This window comes from Dipodomys merriami, unplaced genomic scaffold, assembly GCF_024711535.1.
Source record: "Dipodomys merriami isolate MVZ:Mamm:240054 unplaced genomic scaffold, mDipMer1.0.p SCAF_7, whole genome shotgun sequence".
Taxonomy (NCBI): Eukaryota; Metazoa; Chordata; class Mammalia; order Rodentia; family Heteromyidae; genus Dipodomys; species Dipodomys merriami.
This window is the reverse complement of record NW_027206290.1, coordinates 18,631,895-18,650,737: the sequence shown is the minus strand read 5'-3', so window position 1 is coordinate 18,650,737 and position 18,843 is coordinate 18,631,895. Positions and strand designations below refer to the sequence as shown.

At 41.2% G+C, this 18,843-nt stretch overlaps 1 protein-coding gene across 3 annotated transcripts in view; it reads left to right on the top strand.

Moving 5' to 3' along the window:
* Positions 1-18,843, top strand: part of Tgfbr3 (transforming growth factor beta receptor 3) — a 173,025-nt gene that overhangs the window by 17,339 nt on the left and 136,843 nt on the right. For 2 of the 3 annotated variants that reach the window (XM_070007635.1, XM_070007636.1), the window contains exon 2: positions 428-576. In XM_070007635.1, the coding sequence (XP_069863736.1) occupies positions 516-576 (61 nt within the window). In that variant the 5' untranslated portion in view covers positions 428-515. Of the gene's footprint in view, positions 1-427; positions 577-2,514; positions 2,564-18,843 lie in introns of those variants that run through there. The other variant, XM_070007638.1, reaches the window with a different exon arrangement.

Below are 18,843 nucleotides of genomic sequence, written 5' to 3'. Positions count from 1 at the left end.
AACTGAAGATTTAAAATGACAACTATAAGCATTTGAAAATTATTCGTGCTACATCTTTGTTAGGTAGCCAGCAAACATCAATTGCTTGAGTGCTATCTTCATACTTTTATTTTGGTTGGTCATGGGGCTTGAACTCTGGGCCTGGGCGCTGTCCCTCAGCTCTTCAGCTCAAGGCTAGCACTCTACCACTTGAGCCACAGGGCCACTTCTCGCCTTTCTGTTTATATGGTGCTGAGGAATTGAACCTGGACCTCATGCATGCAAGGCAAGCACTGTACCAACCACTGAGCCACCTTCCCAGCCATCTTTTATCTCTTAAACAGTTTCCACAAATTCTCTTTAATTGCCTGTAATGTGTCTATTTAGGAAGTGATGTTGCTGTGTTTTCTTACTGAAAAGTGTGTGTATGTTTTTTTTTTTTTAACAGGCAATTTGTAAACAGTGAAGAGAAAATTTTAAGGTCACTTTTGACTTTCCAAGACTGCGCGTGTGATCGGAAGCTGAGGTGACGGGAGATGGCCTCCCCCTCCTTCATCATGCTTTTTGCCCTGATGAGCTCCTGTGTGGCCACTGCAGGTAACTTGCATAATAAAAGCTATGGATACATTTTTCTTCACTCTAGAAGGATTTAGGTTCTGTGATGCTTCATGCAAAACTTGAATGTGGATGATCTTTAGGCAGATAAAATATTGGATTACTGTGCAGATGCATACCTTTGTGGTATATTTTACCAGGCTGGGTGTAGGCATTCTAATATCAGATGCACAGATACCCAGCTCACTGATATTAAGGCAGGTTGGAGTCAAATATGCTGATTTTAAATCCCACTTAATTTTGGTACCTGTATAGAGTAGATGCAAGATAATATTTTTGTCCTTAAATAAGAATTCATGGAAGAATCCTTTTTGTGTTTTCATCTGCTACAGAATAAATAGGTCTTTTAGACAGAGGTAATGCTCTTAGGGCTTTTAAGGAAGTGTTTATTTCAGATATTTTGTTTATTTGTATTTATTATGCTGGTTATGGGGCTTGGACTCACAGCCTGGGCACTGTCCCTGAACTTTGTGCTCAAGGTTAGTGTTCTATCACTGGAGCCACAGGTCCATTTCCAGCTTTTTTGGTGGTTAATTGGCGATATGAGTCTCATTGACTTTCCTGCCCCAGTTGGCTTCAAACCTTGATTCTCAGCTCTCAGCCTCCAGAATAGCTAGGAGTACAGATGTGAGCCACCAGCTCCCACCTCAGATATGTAATATGTAGCTTTTTATTGATTGATTGATTGATTGATTGGTCGTGGGGCTTGAACTCTGGGCCTGGGCACTGTCCCTCAGCTCTTCAACTCAAGGCAAGCGCTCTACCACTTGAGCCAGAGCACCACTTCCAATATGTAGCTTTTTAAAAAGTAGAGGAAGGAGCTTAGTGGTAGGACACATGTCTAGCACCATGAGGCCTCTGGGCTGCATCCCCAGCACTGGAAAAAGTAAACCAAGAAAAGTGGCTAAATGCCTTGTGTTTCCTAGAGGACATCAGATTGTGAGACGAGGGCTGTGAAGAATCGAATGACTAGTTTGGAGTATGGTTGATAAGTAATAGTATCAGATCTGCACACCAATGCCTTAGTGTTCTGTGTTGCGGTTGCTTGATATGCTTGGGGATGGGTTTACTCTTTTTTTTTTTTTTTGCTATAATCTGCTTTGTGTCTCTTCTATAAGGAGCTACCTGAGAGTGGTGTGTTGGATCAGTTCTGGAGTCTGGCAAGCTCTTTGCTTCTGCTATTGACCTAAATAATTACCATTTATTGAGTGTGTATAGCAGGCAGCCACTGGGGTACATAATTATAAAATATAAAACCAAGCAAGGATATTCTTTTTAATAGTTCACATAATCACGACTCTGAGTGGAGTATAATTATTTTGCCATTTTATAGGTGATAAAATGAGATCTGGTTAGATTAGGCAGTTTATTCAGTGTTACCGAGCAGGGAGACAGAAGAGCCAGAGTTTACAGCTCTGCCCTTAAGGGAGTGTCATATTGAAAAATGATCCCACCACGACGGCTCCCTCCTGTAGGCTCAGGCCAGGGGCTATGTGAAGACATACACAGAATGAGGGACCCCCAAAAGAAACTGCTTGGTGTGACTGGACAGTGGAATGCCAGTTTCCTCCCTACCCCAATGCAGATAATTTTGATCAAGAAACTTGCTAACTTTGGTTTTTTTTGGGTTTTTGTTTTTGAATGCCAACGTGTGAACTTGAACTGCCCATTTTCTCTATAGCACTGTGTCAGCACTTTCATTTTGTCTCATTATTGAAGTAATTTGCCTTTTTTGCCTGTGCATTAAAACAGATCTTAATTAAAAAGGAGAGGGGAGGGAAAGAGAGAGGGTGAGCTTGATGGAAATTTGTGGGTATGATGGTAAGGTATCTAATCACATCTGGGTGGAAGGGAGGCCTTCAGCTCTCATTAGTGCCTGGGTTCAGCTGAAAAACAGCAAGGGAGAAGAAGGAACTTGGTGGGAAAGTAGTGAGTTTGATGACTCTCTATAGCTTTGATGCTATTGATGGTGAGTCAGTTTTGCTTAAAACCTTTCTCTTTCAAGCCATGAGCAAGGGGTGGGGTGGGTGGGAGGGGGGAAGGGGGCTATATACCCCCCTGTATATATATGTGTATGTATGTGTGTATGTGTAGTTGTACATAAATACTTGAGCATAAATACTTGCGCAGATTCAAAGCTTTTTTGAGCTTTCATGTTTATCTATTACTATTAATACTATTAACTTTTTGTAGTGCTGGGGATTGAACTCAGGGCCTTGAGCGTACTAGGCAAGTGCTCTATCAATGAGCGGTAGCCTCAGTACCTAATATTACTGACTGACAAACGGAATTTGATTTAAGTTTTCTCATTCAAATTGCTTAACCCAAATCAAATTCCATTTATGCGTCTGATATATTCAATTTGGTTGTTCTTTGGCATCCCATAACGAGTGCCCTTGGAAAACTTTGTGTGGACCTCTTAGGCTTTCAAGACACCATTTTAAAGCTACCAGCCCCCTGGAGAGGAGAATTCAAGGCCTCTGAAGATCAGTCCTCCATAAGGGCAGTACAAATACTAGGGGAAAAAAAGTTTTTTGTTTTTTGTTTTGAGTCCGGTCGTGGGGCCTGAACTCTGGGCCTGGGCACTGTCCCTCAGCTCTTCAGCTCAAGGCTAGCGCTCTACCACTTGAGCCACAACGCCACTTCCGGCTTTTTTCTTTTTGCTTATGTGGTGCTGAGGAATCGAACCCAGGACCTCATGCATGCAAGGCAAGGGCTCTACCACTGAGCCACCTTCCCAGCCCCTAGGGGAAAAATGTTTTTAAAAACCTTACCTATAATCCTAGCTACTAAGGAGGTTGAGATCTGAGGATTGTGGTTCAAAGCTCGCTCTGGCAGGAAAGTCTGGAAAACTATCTCCAATGAGCCAGCAAAAAGCTGGAAGTAGAGGTGTGGCTCAAGGGGTAGAGCACCAGCCTGGAGAAAAAGTCAAGCTAGAGTGTGAGGCCCTGAGTTCAAGCCCTAGTAACACACACACACACACACACACACACACACACACACACACACACACACACACACACACACACACACACACACACACACACACACACACACACACACACACACACACACACTTAGGGAGATGGAGATGGTGGTGGTGAAAGGCCTCTTATTGATAAATGGCCAGGAGGCAAGCATAGTGTAACACATATAGAACCCCAGGATCCTACAGGTTGTGACCGAATGGGTGGGCTGGGTTGTTCATGAAAGTGGTTCTTTCCTTCTCCCTTTGTCAGGGAGGATGAAGGCAGGCAGAAGGCAGCCATCCTCTTCTTCCCTTCTGTGGTCCTTGGCTGTTGGGTAGCATGGGAAGGGTTTTGTGCCCTGTGCTGCCTGCTGGCACCATCTTAGATCCTGTGACCCTCGAATGCAAGGAAAGAAGGACGTTTAGAAAAATAAACGTTTGCTCTTGCAGTCGTCAGACTCACTCAGTTTTCACTTGAAGGATGGTTCTACACATCTTTAAAAAATCTTAGCTGCTGCCTCTGAGGCTTGGCTGAGGTCAGGCAGGACTGTGTTTCCAGGAGTCTTTATAAGGAGAAAAAGTAGCATGAAAGGAAAACTCAGGGAAGTCAGTTGGGTTGGAAGGGAGTCTTGGCTGTGTCCTTCTGGCCACTGTGCCAGGTTACTGAAGGTCTGCCGAGGTGAGTTCTGCAGAAAAAATGCCTTGGGCATCCATGCCAGGGACTGCATAGGACACCTAGGTCTCTGGGCAGGCCTCATGTGCATCCTGCCAGGAGCTGGCCTACAATCTGAGCACACAGGGCTATTGAGCAGACCGTCTTCTCATCTCTTCTGAATGTTCCTGCAATTCCAGGTATAGGCCATAGGTATAGGTATAGTTTGAGTTGCTTTCCTGTTAAGAAATCTCTGAGTGGGCTGGGAAGGTGGCTCAGTGGTAGAGTGCTTGCCTTGCATGCCTGAGGCCCTGGGTTCGATTCCTTAGCACCACATAAACAGAAAAAGCTGGAAGTGGCACTGTGGCTCAAGCGGTAGAGCGCTAACCTTGAGCTGAAGAGCTGAGGGACAGCGCCCAGGCCCAGAGTTCAGGCCCACGACCGGAAAAAAAAAAAAAAATCTCTGTGTGTTCAGGGGACAGTGAGCCAAGATAGTGGCTAAGTAATGGGACAAATGGCTAAGTGGAAAAGGACAAGCCGGCAACCTTGGGAAAGAGCCGAGGCCGATAATCTGATCATAGTGTAATTAGTTTCAAAATGCTTTCTCTGCCTATTATTTCATTTGGTCCTTCCAACCGTCTTGGGAAGGCAGGTGTTATTTTCATCATTTCTAGATTGAGAGCAAGTGATAGAAGGTTATATAAGTGGAATAAATGTGGTAGAGGATGAGAAAGAAAAGGTTAAAACATCAGACATCAATGTACAGCCCAATCATGAGAAAGAAAGGAGCAGAGAGGCAGCGACTCCAGAGTTCATGCTCTTTCTTTTGTGCTGCCTGAAAGGATTTGAAACACTTAGAGGGTGTGTGTGTGTGTGTGTGTGTGTGTGTGTGTGTGTGTGTGTGTGTGTGTGTGTGTGTGTGTGTGTGTGTGTGTGTGTGTGTGTGTGTGTGTGTGTGTGTGTGTGTGTGTGTGTGTGTGTGTGTGTGTGTGTGTGTGTGTGTGTGTGTTGTGCGCATGCGCGCTTGCAGCAGTCCTGGGGCTTGAATTCAGGGCCTGGATGTTGTTTCTGATCTCCCACTTAAGCCACAGCTCCACCTCTGGCCTTTTTATAGTTAACTGAAGATAAAAGTTTCACAAATTTCCTGCCCAGGCTGGCTTTGAACCATGATCCTTAGACTTCAAGCTCCTCCCCAAACCTTTAATCTTGTCAATAAACTTTGAGTAACCTACCAAGTGGCAGGTGTAGTGATGGGACAGGCCACGTTTCTAGTTTTGAACTGTACCTCTGGTCTCCTTGCTGACTTCCTACTTCATTTCTATAATGAGACTCTTGGCTCAAACTTGAAAAAATTAACATGATTTTTAGAAAGGAAAAAAACCCACCACATTTGTTTATAAATTTAGATGAGACAATAAGAAAATTTAACCGCTGTGCCCAAGAAGTTGGATTTTAAAATAAATGAATTTATGTATTTGCTATTGGATCATTTAAAAGATTTCCTTAGTTGCTTGTCAGATCTCATGCCTGTCTGCCCAGGGACCTCAAGCAACTAAGTACAATCTAGGGCTCGGCCCCAAGCCCCAGGTGGTGGAACATTCCATAAAAATGCAACAATATTTCTTCTTATTGCCCCCTGCTAGCTTCTTCTCTCCCCTGCTCCTCAGGCTGCCCCAAAATATGTTTATCTTGTTGGCCACACATGTGGAATAGTCTGGAGTCCCGTGTGGCATAAGATACTGAAAAATAGAAAGATTCCCCACATGACTGAGGTCATGAGAATGAATGATCTTGGAACACGCCTGACTCTTTTTAATGGTAAGAAGGAAATTTGGAATGAGATTTATTATTGTACAATATATTTAGATACAGATATATGGAAAACTACATATCTTTTTTGGTTTTTGTTGTTGTTGTTGTTGGGACTTGAACTTATAGCCTGGGCACTGTCCTTGAGCTCTTTTGCTCAAGGATAGCACTCTATTACTTTGAGCCACAGCGCCATTTCTGATTTTCTTGTGGTTTATTGGAGATAAGAGTTTCAGCCTCCTGAGTAGCTAGGATTTTAGGTGTGAGCCTAGGCACCTGGCTACATCTTTTTTTTTTTTTTTAATTCTTTTTTTGTGGGGTAGATGTGAATGAGAAGAAATACCAAACAGTTTCTACTCATTAGAATAAAACAAATGTCCTTAGAGGGATTGTAATTTGAGAGTCTTATTTTGTCCTGTACTGGGGCTTGAACTCAGAGTCTGGGCACTCTCCCTTAGCTTTTCACTCAAGGCTGGCACTCTACTTACTACTTGAGCTACAGCTCTGCTTCCAGCTTTTTGGTGGTTCATTGGAGATAGGAGTCTCACAGACTTTTCTGCTGGGACAGGTTTTGAACCACAGTTCTTAGATCTCAGCCTTCTGAGTAGTTTGGATTACAGGCTTGAGCCACCAGTGTCCAGCCAGGGTGTGGTATATTAGAGGACATTTGTGGGCCTTGATTCTGCAGTCTACCATCTTCACCAGCCCAGGATCAGCTGGGACCGCTCCTCTGCCTGCCACTGGCTTGATCTCAGCCTGGGCTTGGCAGGCAGGCGCTGGGGAATTTTACATCTTCTGTGCCTGCCAAACTTAATTAGCTCTAGAATCTGCTATCAAAGGCTATCTGGCAGAGTTTCATTAATGATAGGGGTGAATTCAAAAGCACTAATTAATTGTGTTAGATTATTTGTAAAGCCCTTGCTAAAAAACCTAATGCCTGTAGGAGAAAGTTGGCAGAGTGTTTGTATGGAGATTAGCCTGGACCTCACGGGGTTCAATTGGCTTTTGGAATTGGGCCAAGAGGAGGGGGTGCTTTGCCCTATTATTTTCTAAAATGCTAGTTTATTGCTCCAGGCTCTGGGCTGATAGAATAGAATGGATCCCTGCAGACTTAGAGAGCCTGAAGCGCAACTTCAGGACATTTTGTGTGGTATTTTTTTTTTCCTGTGAGAGAAACACAACCACTTAATGTTCATTAGCTAAATAAATACATCCCAAGGGCCCCTTCTTAGAGAGGAGAGAGGTCTAGTTTATTGTGAAAGAATTAAGGTTTGAAGTGTTAAATGTCAAAGCACCAGCATCAGGCCTCTAAAAGGCTTTTACTTTTATTTTTTTTTCCTCTTAAAGTAAAAAGGAGCCAGGCATCAGTTGGTCATGCCTGTAATCCTAGCTGCTCAGGAAGCTGAGATCTGAAGGTTGCAGTTTGAGACCAGGCAGGGCAAAAAAGTCTATGAGACTCTTATCTTCAAGAAACTACTCAGAAAAAGTTGAAAGTGGCACTGTGGCTCAAGTGGTAGAGCACTAGACCTGAGTTCAAGCCCCAGGACCTGGAAAAAAAAAAAAAAAAAAAAAAAGAGTTCCTTGTGCCTAGGTGGGCCAGGAGCAAAAAGTGATTTTTTCCCCCTTAACTGCTACTACATTTGGTAAATGGTTATTGAAAAGAGCTTTTATTATAAATCCTTAGTTAGCAAGAGAGTACCACCTTGGAAATCCCTCCAAAAATCAACCTCTGTACTTTCTCAATCTGATCTCAGTCTTCTAAAGCGCGTGCGTGCGTGCGTGCGTGCGTGTGTGTGTGTGTGTGTTCGTAGGTTGGTATTGGGGCTTGAATTCAGGGCCTGGGTGCTGTCCTTTAGCTTTTTCACTCATGGCTGGCACTTTGCCACTTCTGGCTTTTTGCTGGTTACGAGTCTCACAGACTTTTCTAGCCATGCAGGCATCAAACTGTGATCTTCAGGTCTCAGCCTCCTGAGTAGCTAGTATTACAGGCCTAAGCCACCGGCACTGGCTCCCTAAAGCATTTAAAATATCTCCATTATTTTAAAGTATGTATACTGTATTGTAGAGTGTGTTTGCTCAGCTTATTTTGGTAGCATATACTAAAGTTCATTGAAATATTTGGATATAGAAAAATGACTTAAAAAAAAATCTCAGTTTGAAATCAAGCACACAGAAGTTGAAGTTCAGGTCATAAGACCTGCATAAAAGGGAAGCACAACTTTGCATTATTTTGTTACATTTGATGTATTTTATGGGGTAATAGTATTGAGGATTAGCTCAGCCTGGAATTGTGGAAAAATAGTGTCAATCTCTGTGCTTTGAAATGAAGGAGATTTGAATTTAAGTCAAGTGCTAGTTTCTCTTGATGCTAAGGGCAATATGGACAATTGAAGAAGGAAAAAATAGAAGACAGTGTCAGACTTAGCTAAATGTCTGTCAAGTGTTACATAAATAAGAAAGCTATTTGAAAACATCCATGTAGAATATTCCAAGTCCTGAGTCTGGGCCTGCCTCCCACCCACAGGCTCCAGCATTCGTTCCCTCCACTCCCCATCCGTAAGTAGTTATGGACAAACCCCAGAACAAATCTCACTTTATTAACATGATTCAGAAGAAAAGAATGCTAATGAAAAATTTCAGAGGACTGTACTGTGATATTGTCAGATCTTTCTGACCTTAAGAGAGGCCCAACAAAATCTGTTACTTCTGTTTATTACTCAACGTGGAATCTATTGGGAAAACACAAAGTGAGTTCCTTCCGGGAGTGAGTGCTGGAGGAGGAATTTATTCCTGAGCACACAGCGGCCTCCATGTTTATTCTGTGTGAGGCTGGCTGTCCTGAAACCCTGGGCAGCCTCAGCTAGCAGGCCTGCAGTGCTAGCTTTGAACTTGTAACTGCTCTACAGACAACCCTCAGCCAACTTGACAGAGTTGATAAGATTGAAACTCTCAGTGCTATGAGGGATCATGAAAGGCATTTTCAAACTTGGTAGCAACAACTCTGAATTAATAAATGATTATGATTTTGTGTATGCACATGCGTGTGTGTGTGTGTGTGTGTGTGTGTGTGTGTGTGTGTGTGTGTGTGGTGTGCTGGGGATTAAACCTAGGGCTTCACTCATGCTAAGCATTTTCTTTTTTTTTTTTTTTTGGGGTCCGGTCATGGGGCCTGAACTCTGGGCCTGGGCGCTGTCCCTCAGCTCTTCAGCTCAAGGCTAGCGCTCTACCACTTGAGCTACAGCGCCACTTCCGGCTTTTTTCTTATGTGGTACTGAGGAATTGAACCCAGGGCCTTGAGCATGCAAGGCAAGCACTCTACCACTGAGCCACCTTCCCAGCCCGCTAAGCATTTTCTTTACCACTGTTACACTCCTAGTTCTTAGTAGTTGATTGTTACTGGATTTTTTTTTTTTGGTGCTTACAAATATGAGCACTATTTATATTTATTTATATATATTTCTTTCTTAGATACATCTGTTTCTTAGACTTCGGTTCAAGAACCTATTTCAGCCGGGCGCCGCTGGCTCGCGCCTGTAATCCTAGCTACTCAGGAGGCTGAGATCTGAGGATCGTGGTTCAAAGCCAGCCTGGGCAGGAGAGACCCTGAGACTCCTATCTCCAATAAACCACCAGAAAACCGGAAGTGGCGCTGTGGCTCAAGTGGTAGAGCGCTCGCCTTGAGCTGAAGGGCTGAGGGACAGCGCCCAGGCCCAGAGTTCAAGCCCCACGGCCGACCAAAAAAAAAAAAAAAAAAAAAAGATCCTATTTCAGAGCTCTAATTCTTAAAACTACTCTTCATTAATAATGAGAATCAATGCATCCTATGTTCCTCTCAGGTGTGCCGCCTTTGTCACAGGTGGCTAAGGTCAGTGGCTTCAGTAACTTATTGGCCCAATGGTTTTGCTCTTAAGTTGCTCAAGGCCCAGTGTGTACTACAAGAAATATGTTCTTTGATTTGAACATATTTTGTATGCTCAGGACTAATGTTTAGCAGGAGACAGTCATAGCATTTCTTTATGGTAGTGAAATGGACATCCTTGTTCATTTGGATTAATAGTTAAGAGTCAGGAACAGTCAGTTTCAGAGCCCAGAATGGTATGTTGTCAAGTCCTTGAATTTTTCCACCAAAATGTTTCCTGGAACAGTCATTTAAATGAGGCTTCTTTTGGAATTTGTAATGAAAGGTTTTTCTGTTTGTTTAGATTTTACCCTTCAAGTGTGAGTAACATCTGAGGACTTTATCACGGTGAGCAATGACTGTGTTAGACTGTCTTACTTGTATTTATTTAAGAAAAGCAGTTTTTTTGTCATAATGTCAAGATTGATCTTGACATATTAAAGTCACTGATGAACTCTAAACCGGTAGTTCTTCAAATTGTGGTCCAGAATCTGAAACTTTTTCATGGATGTGAGGTCAAACCATCCTTGTAGCAATGTTCAGCTGTCATTTTTGTTGGGCCAGCCTTGCACTGAAGAGCTGTTGGATGGATGAGTGCTGGCCTCAGCAGCAGGAATCAGGAATGAGCTTTCCTGCCACATAGTTGCAGTAACACAATTGACAGTTTCATTTAGGAATGTCCTTATTGAATATCCCCAAATATCCCCAAAGTCCATGTCTGTTTATATTTTGTATGAAGCACTTTTCTATTAATATGGTGGTTGTCTTGAGGAAAAGTACATGTGTGGTTTTTGAATTGTATGCTGAACCTGTGTTTCGCGGAGTGCCATTTTACTTGAAGGAAAAGTGGACAGATACATAATGGCTATATGGCTATGTTAAATTTGGTTTTTGGCAGGCTTTTTTTTCCTTTTGACAAAGTACAAAGTGAACCCATTACTTCAAGAAAAACATCTGACTGAATTTGTTGCCAGTGATTAAAAAAAAAATCTTAGTTTTTCAAAATAAATGAAACTTTTGGAAACTGTTTTCTCCATCAGCATGACTCTGGCAGTTTCTCAGTTAGTGAAATGCTTTTCTGATGAGATCAATGGTGATACTACTCACAGATGTGGTTTTTGATATTGTACAATGAAACGTCTTATTTGTTATATTTTTGTAACTTAATGTTTTGTTTTCCCAGTGGCCACTGCATGATGATACAAAATCATGTAGGGGCAAAGGATTTGACATTCTGAGAATATAAGGTAGAGCAATTTGTTTTTGAAAAACTTTAATTTAGCTGGGCGCCGGTAGCTCATGCCTAAAATCCTAGCTAAAGAGGAGGCTGAGATTTGAGGATTATGGTTCAAAGCCAGCCTGGGCAGAAAAGTCCATGAAACTCTTTATCTCCAATTAACCACTAGAAAACCAGAAGTGGTGCTGTGGCTCAAGCGGTAGAGTGCTTCCTTGAGCAGAAGAGCGCGGGGACAGCACCCAGGCCAGAGTTCAAGCCCCACGACCAACAAAAAAAAAAGAAAAGAAAAATTTTCTTTTATTGATGGCTTATTCCATGAATAAGCGTTCTTTTCTCTTCATCACTTAAGTTTTCCTTGCCTTACATTATAGCCATGGAGAAAATGATCAAAACTGAGAAATTAATCTTGGTACAGTATTACTAACTAAAATATCGAATGCATTTAGAGTTTCTAGCTTTTGTAATTGTTCTTTCTCTGTTCCAGGTCTAGGATCTTTAGTTTTTTTGTCTCCTTAAGTAGTTCTTCTTTTCAGTGATTGTTCTTTGGTCTTTCAATGACCTTGGTACTTTGGAAAAGTACTGGAGAAGGTCCTCAAATTGGGGTTTGTCTGATATTGTCGCATGGCTAATCTTTAAGTTTTGTATCATTGACAAAGATGCCACAGAGATAGCATCCTCTTGGCAAGGCATGAAATCCAGAATACTATACATTGGGTAGGACTTACTACCCATGAGAGTAACTTTAGTCATTTGGTTAGAATACTGTTCTTCCAGAAGCTTCTCTCTCTCTCTCTCTCTCTTTTTTTTTTTGTCGGTCTGCCTGGCACTGTCTCTGTACTCTTCAGCTCAAGGCAAGCACTCTACCACTTGAGCCACAGCGCCACTTCCAGTTTTCTAGTGCTTTATTGGAGATGAGAGTCTCATGGACTTTCCTGCCCGGTTTGGCTTTGAACCATGATCCTTAGATCTCAGCCTCCTGAGTAGCTAGGATTATAGGCGTGAGCTACCAGCACCCGGCTCTAGCAGCCACTCTTTAAGTTAATTATTTAAAAAAATTGAAATTATTCAGTGTTTTTGGGAGAAAGTAAAGAATTTTTTAAAAAAATTTTTTGGTCATGGTGCTTAAACTCTGGGCCTGGGCACTGTCCCTCAGCTCTTCAGCTCAAGGATAGCGCTCTACCACTTGAGCCACAGCACCACTTCCGGCTTCCTTTTTCTGCTTATGTGGTGCTGAGGAATCGAACCCAGGGCCTCATGCATGCAAGGCAAGCGCTCTACCACTGAGCCACCTTCCCAGCCCCCAAAAGTAAAGAATTTTAAGTGTACTATGCTGTGGAGAATTTATTTATTTAGATGCTGTATATTTAACAAACTTCAAGAAGAAACTGTTCATTGAATTGAGACATAGCATATCTTTTTTAATATGATTTTTTATTATTACAAAAGTGATAAACAAAGGGGTTACATTTTCATAAGTCAAGTAATAAGTACATTTCTTTTTGGACAATATCATTCTTTCCTTCACTTCCAGTTTTTCCCTCACATCTCCCACCCACAAGTTGTATAGTTCATTTTCAACATAGTTTAGTTATGCTGTTGAACCATAATATTAAAGAGGAAATAGCCAGGTGCTGGGGCTCATGCCTATAATCTAGCTCCTCAGGAGGATGAGATCTGAAAATCATGGTTCAGAGCCAACCCAAGTAGGACAATCTGTGAGACTCCTATCTTCAATTAACCACCAAAAAAGTAGAAGTGGTGCTGTGGCTTATAGTGGTAGAGTGCTGGTCCTAAGCAAAAAAGCTCAGGGACAGTACGTGGGCCCTGATTTCAAGCCCTATAACCAACAACAACAACAATAAAAAAAATTAAAGAGAAAATAGCTACAGATATAGATTATTAAGACTTGTTCTTTCCAATTGCTTACAGCTCTCCATATCTATCATCTCTGAAGATTCATGCCTAATACCTAAAATGCTCAAAAAATTGTACTTTTACTGAACATGTACATACCTTTTCCTTCTTACGAAGTGGTTGCATTGTGTTAGACATTATAAGTAATAAAGAGATAATTTAAAGTATCTGAGAAAAGGTACATAGGTTCTATATAAAGGGCTTGAGAATCCACAGATTTTGGTATCCAAGCAGTCCTGGAATCAATCACCAGAAGATACCTAGGGACAACTGTGTCTGTGTGAGGCCAAATTTCTTGATGTCCTTCAACCAGAACAATGTCTCTTAACAAATTGAATACAGAAGTAGATCTGAAAAACCAGCTGTCTTTTGTTAAGCCAGACATTAAAGAGATTTGTAAGGATGTAAAACAGCACTGCTCCTCTCAGTAAATTATGCTGTGTTTCAGAAAATAGTTATTTTTCATGAGAGGTGCCACACTGTTTATGTTACCATGCGATGAGTTTTTTTTTGGGGGGGGGTGATGGTTGTTGATTTTGAATGGATTAATGAATACTTCAAGAATTTCTTGGCTTTAATTTCTATTGATACATAAAACACATAAACAAGCTTCTTTGGAGTGGTGATTTTTTTTTTTTGAGACAGGCCTTGCTATGTTGCTCAGGGGGTCATTGAAATATTGGGATCAAGTAATCCTTTCTTGAGGAGCTGGTATTACCATAATTCATCACCATGCCCAGCCAGCTTTTTAAGATCTATCTCCATATCTATCTGTCTATCTGTCTGTCTATCTGTCTGTCTATCTATCTATCTATCTATCTATCTATCTATCTATCTATCTATCTATCTATCTATCTATCTATCTATCTATCTATCTATCTATCTATCTATACTTATTGGTGATACTGGGGTTGGAACTCAGGGTCTTATGCTTGCTAAGCAGGTGCTCTACTACTTGACCCATTTCCCCAGTTTTCTTATTGCTTTGTTTTTTAGACAGGTTCTTGTACTTTTGCTTTGGGCCAGCCTAGACCATGATTCTACTACTTCTGCCCCTGACATAGCTGAGTTGAGATTATAGACACAAGCCACTGTGCCTGGCATTCTTAGTAATTTTAAAGCTGAAAAGGATCTTAAGACCAGTTTGATTCAAGTTTTGCTTTCTGATCAATACAGAAAACCTTAGCAGTAGAGATTTTTTTCTTTTGATCCCAATGGAAATTGAATGAAGAATTCCCCAAAAGGTGCCTTTGCCCCAGGGTAAAAAAAAAATCACTGAGCCTCTGTATGTCAGATTACTCAAATGGCAGAGAGATCAAGTTGGCTCATAGGATACCCTCCTTTCCTCTCCAAAGTTTGGGTCTTCACAGCTCAAATCGCTGTCTTGCCATGATGGGTGGCACAGAAAAATGTAGCAATCTCCTGACCATGGTGTGTGCAAGGTTAGAAGAGAAAAGGGGGCAATATCATCCTAGTTGAGAGGCCCTGGCTCTGACCTTTAGGGCCAGTTTCCTTACAAAAATAGATATTTTAATTATTATTGGATCTTTGCTGTTATTTGGACCTTTGTTTTGAGAATATTGCTGTTTTTTGTCAACACATATATATTACAAAAGCACTTGATTTCTAGATTTTTTTTGCCACAATAGTGTGTGTATGTATGTGTGTGTGTGTATGTGTGTGTGTATGAAATTTTTCCATGTAAATATTTATGTTATACATAAATCTTTTTCTTCTAAATCTTCTAAAGTTGTTAATAGACTCTTTCATTTTGGGTTTGAGGTGAGGTCTTAACACATTGTCCAAGCTAGCCTTGAACTTGTGATCTTTCTGCCTCAGCTGGATTAATGGCTCTTTTCTTTCTCTCTCTCTCTCTCTCTCTCTCTCTCTCTCTCTCTCTCTTTCTCTCTCTCTCTTTCTTTTTCTTTTTCTTTTCTCTACTGGGGCTTGAACTTAGAGCCTTAAGCTTTCAGCCACTTTTTTTTTTAATGCTCAAGGTTAGAGCTCTACCACTTGAACCACACTTCCTTCCAATTTTGGCTTTTTGCTGATTAATTAGAGATTAAAGTCTCATGTATTTTCCTGACCGGGCTGGCTTTGAACTTTGATTCTCACATCTCAGCCTTCTGAGTAGCTAGCATTACAGGCATGATTCAACAGCTAGTGGGTTTTTAACATAGCACTGACATCTGAGCTGAAGCAAACTCAGCTTGTGTAGCCGTTATATACTTATATTTCATCTTCATGAAGTTAAGTAGTTTTGTATTTTTTAAACAGCTGATAACTAGGAGTTATTATTATTTAGAAGTCATTCATATTTATAGGCACAGAATATTTTAAAATGCAGCTTTGATATATTAAGAATCTACATATGGACTAACATTTTTCTCTTGTAGTTTAAATGGAAGAAGAGTTCTATTTTCTTTTTCAGTGCTGGTAATGGAACCTGAGGCCTCACATTTTAGGCATATGCTCTGGTACTAAACTAGTCCCCAACTTAATAGGTTAGTTTTTTAAATGAAGGAACAAAGAGAGGGGAGCCAAGGTATATTGTCTTATTAAGCAGCACTCCAAGTCAGTTTAAAAACAGAATCCAAGCTTCCCATAAAGTGCGTTTTATAATGGAAACTGCCACAGCTGAGGGCCAGCTCTGTCATAATCACCATTTGGGCGTCTCTGATATTTAGCCTAAATATAAATATCTGATGTGGCATGAGTTTGTTATACTGTCAGAGGAAAATGTTGCAACTGATTTTTGAGCCAGATTATTGCAGGGTTTAAGCTACTTCTTGGGCCTTTGGTTTGGAAATGGATTTCAAGTTTTCCAAGAGCTACAATTTAGTAAATTATAGTAAAGTAAGTTTAGGATGTCTTATTGTATCTAGAATGGGTGGTCATCTTACATCTTTATGTTTTAGGATGTATTTTTTAATTGTCATATAAAGATGATGTACAGAGGGGTTACAGTTACATAAGTCGAGTATAGGATTTTTTTTTTTTGCCTCGGGGCTTGAACTCTGGGTCTGGGCATGTTATCCTTGCGCTTCTTTTGCTCAAGGCTAGTACTCTACCACTTGAGCTACAGTGCTATTTCCGGCTTTTTCTGAGTAGTTACTGGAGAAAAGAGTCTCATGGACTTTCCTACCTGGGCTGGCTTCAATCTATGATCCTCAGAGTTCAGCCTCCTGAGTAGCTAGGATTACAGGCATGAGCCCCCAGCACCCAGCTTAGGATTTTTAAAAAATGATGCTTATGTAACTCAATCTAAGAGGAAAATGCTTAGTGGAACATAGTACTGGAGCCCTGATGTGAGAGCAAGATGCTTACAGACGTATCCCAGCCTTACAACTGAGTAGTTATATAACTGCCATTTGCTTCAGTTCCCCTCCATAAAGTGGGGATAACAACAGTGCTCATCTCAGTGCATTCGCTTGAAGATTTAATGAGATAGTACTGTGCATTAAGTGTTCAAAGCCCTACCTGGACTTATTGGACCCTCACTATTTGTGCTCTTACAGTTTCCGCTGAGTTAATGTGTGGCATGTTTTAGGTTGTCTCTTTCTTCATTGCACCTGAATTTTTACTCATTCACAACATTATCTTCCAGTAATGTTTCAGGAGAAGTTACATCTGGAAGATTTTTGTATTCATAAGGGTCTTCAGTAGAGTTGTAGTGGTATGTTGGTATTTAAAGAATCTTTAGAGATTATCTGAGCTATCTCAGCCCAATAGACAAATCATCTTTCTAATATCCTGTTGACTGAGTCCCCAGTCTTTGCTTAAGTTAAAAAAAAAACAAAAAAACAACGAAAAATCTCTGACTCAGGAAATTCTTTGGCTGTGTTGCAGTTCACCTCCACTCCTAACCTGTAGTTCTGCCTTGAAAAATGACCACCCGAATGTTGGCAGTGCATAAGTGTGTCCTAGACAATTGAGTTGTGTAAAAGTGACTCGAAGGCTTCTGTCAAAATTGAGGGAGCCTCTAAGGGCTTTGCTCCCTGTTGGACAAAAGTAGTAAGGTTTGCATTTCTTAGTTCCAGCTGAGTTTGGAAACACAATTGATATTGAGATTTGTCCCCTGGAGCCTGTGATAGGGCTATGTGCCAGAGAAGGCCTATTCTCTGCTCTATGCATCTTTCCCTGGAGGTGGAATGTATTCATCTTACTCCTTCTGTGACAAATACCTGAGAAAGGCAAATAGAATGAGTAAAGAATTACTTTGCCTCATAGATTCAGAGGGTTGCCTCCATGATGGCTTGGGTTTACACACTCAGGTAAAACATCATGGTGGTAGAAGTTATTCATCTCATGGAGGACAGGAAGCAGAAGAGGAGGCAGGGTGGGGCTGACACTCCTGTCCCCCAGTAATCCACTTCCTTCAGCTAGATTCCACCTCCTAAAGTTTTCAGAACATCCTAGAATAGCACTACCAGTTAGGTGGTGAACCAAGTGTTCGTATTTAAGTGATACCATTAGACTTCTTTGGCTTTAACAATTCAACCTTGCAGTCATGTTTATTTTCACCTGCTTAGGACAGAAACTCCATAGAAGTAGAGGTGAGGTTGCATTGGAGGTTATCTTGTTCATTGTCCTTTCTCTAGCAGCCCCAAGGACTTGACAATGTTCAAATGATAAAAGTCAAGATTGACCTAATCTCAAAACGTAGATATATCTTCAGATTGACACAAGAAAATAAACACTCTCTTCTCCTGTATGTCATAATCCATTCTTCAGTCCTAAACTTTGATCAGGAGACATGTCTAATTATTTGCACCTGTTAGATTCATTCAGGGGGGAAAAAAAGTCCCCTTTCTCTCTTGATAAGTGAGGTTTTCTAGAGAGGAAAAGTTGCTAATGTTATCAGGAGTTAGGAATATGCCATCCCATGAGAACTAGGTTTTTAAATAAGCTCTATTGGATAGTAGCTTCCAACTGCAGTGGAGACAATGTGTTACATGAGCTTAGCTTGCCTCTGTGTTAAAGAAGCAAGTTTGCTGTAAAACCATCAAAACATTACAGTGTAGAAGAAAAAAGAATGTAGCCAGAATTCCAACGTAAAGTGTCCAAATAGTTCCTTTTCCTGGAAGCTTTAAATATTTTCCTAGGGAATTTGCAAAGATTGCCTCACATTGTAGAAAATATAGGTCAGAGTAAAATGACAAGCCGAGAATTTTGAGGAGATCATTAAGGAAACATGAGCTTGCCTTTTGTTTTGGAGTTTGTATCACTTTAAAATGCTGGTGGCTGAGCTTTCTTTGTAATGAGAACATATATCCAGGCAGGGCTCATTGGGGGTACTGCTTGGGTTATATTGACTTGCCATTTTCTCTGGAAGAAACCCCCTTTGATTTGGGAACCTTGAAGTCTTGGTCTGCTTTGTAATTCAGGGTCTTCTCTTGCTTTTGAAGCCTGACTTGGCTCTGTCAGAACTATGATTTTGAGTGTGTTACTTACATAGCTGCAGGGTTTATTTATTTTTAATATCTGATCCATATGGCCGAGGACATAGCTAAAGTGGTAAACTGCATGGTAGGAGGCCCCTGGTTCCACTCCCATACAGCAAGAAGAAAAAACAGGGAGGCCATATATAACTCAAGAGTGTTATAAGGAACATACATACTACCTCTGTGGATAAGAACATTATTCCTACTGGGCCTGCAATCCTAGCTACTCAGGAGGCTGAGATCTGAGGATCACGGTTCAAAGCCAGCCAGGGCAGGAAAGTCATGAGACTCTTTATCTCCAATAAAGCATTAGAAAACTGGAAGTGG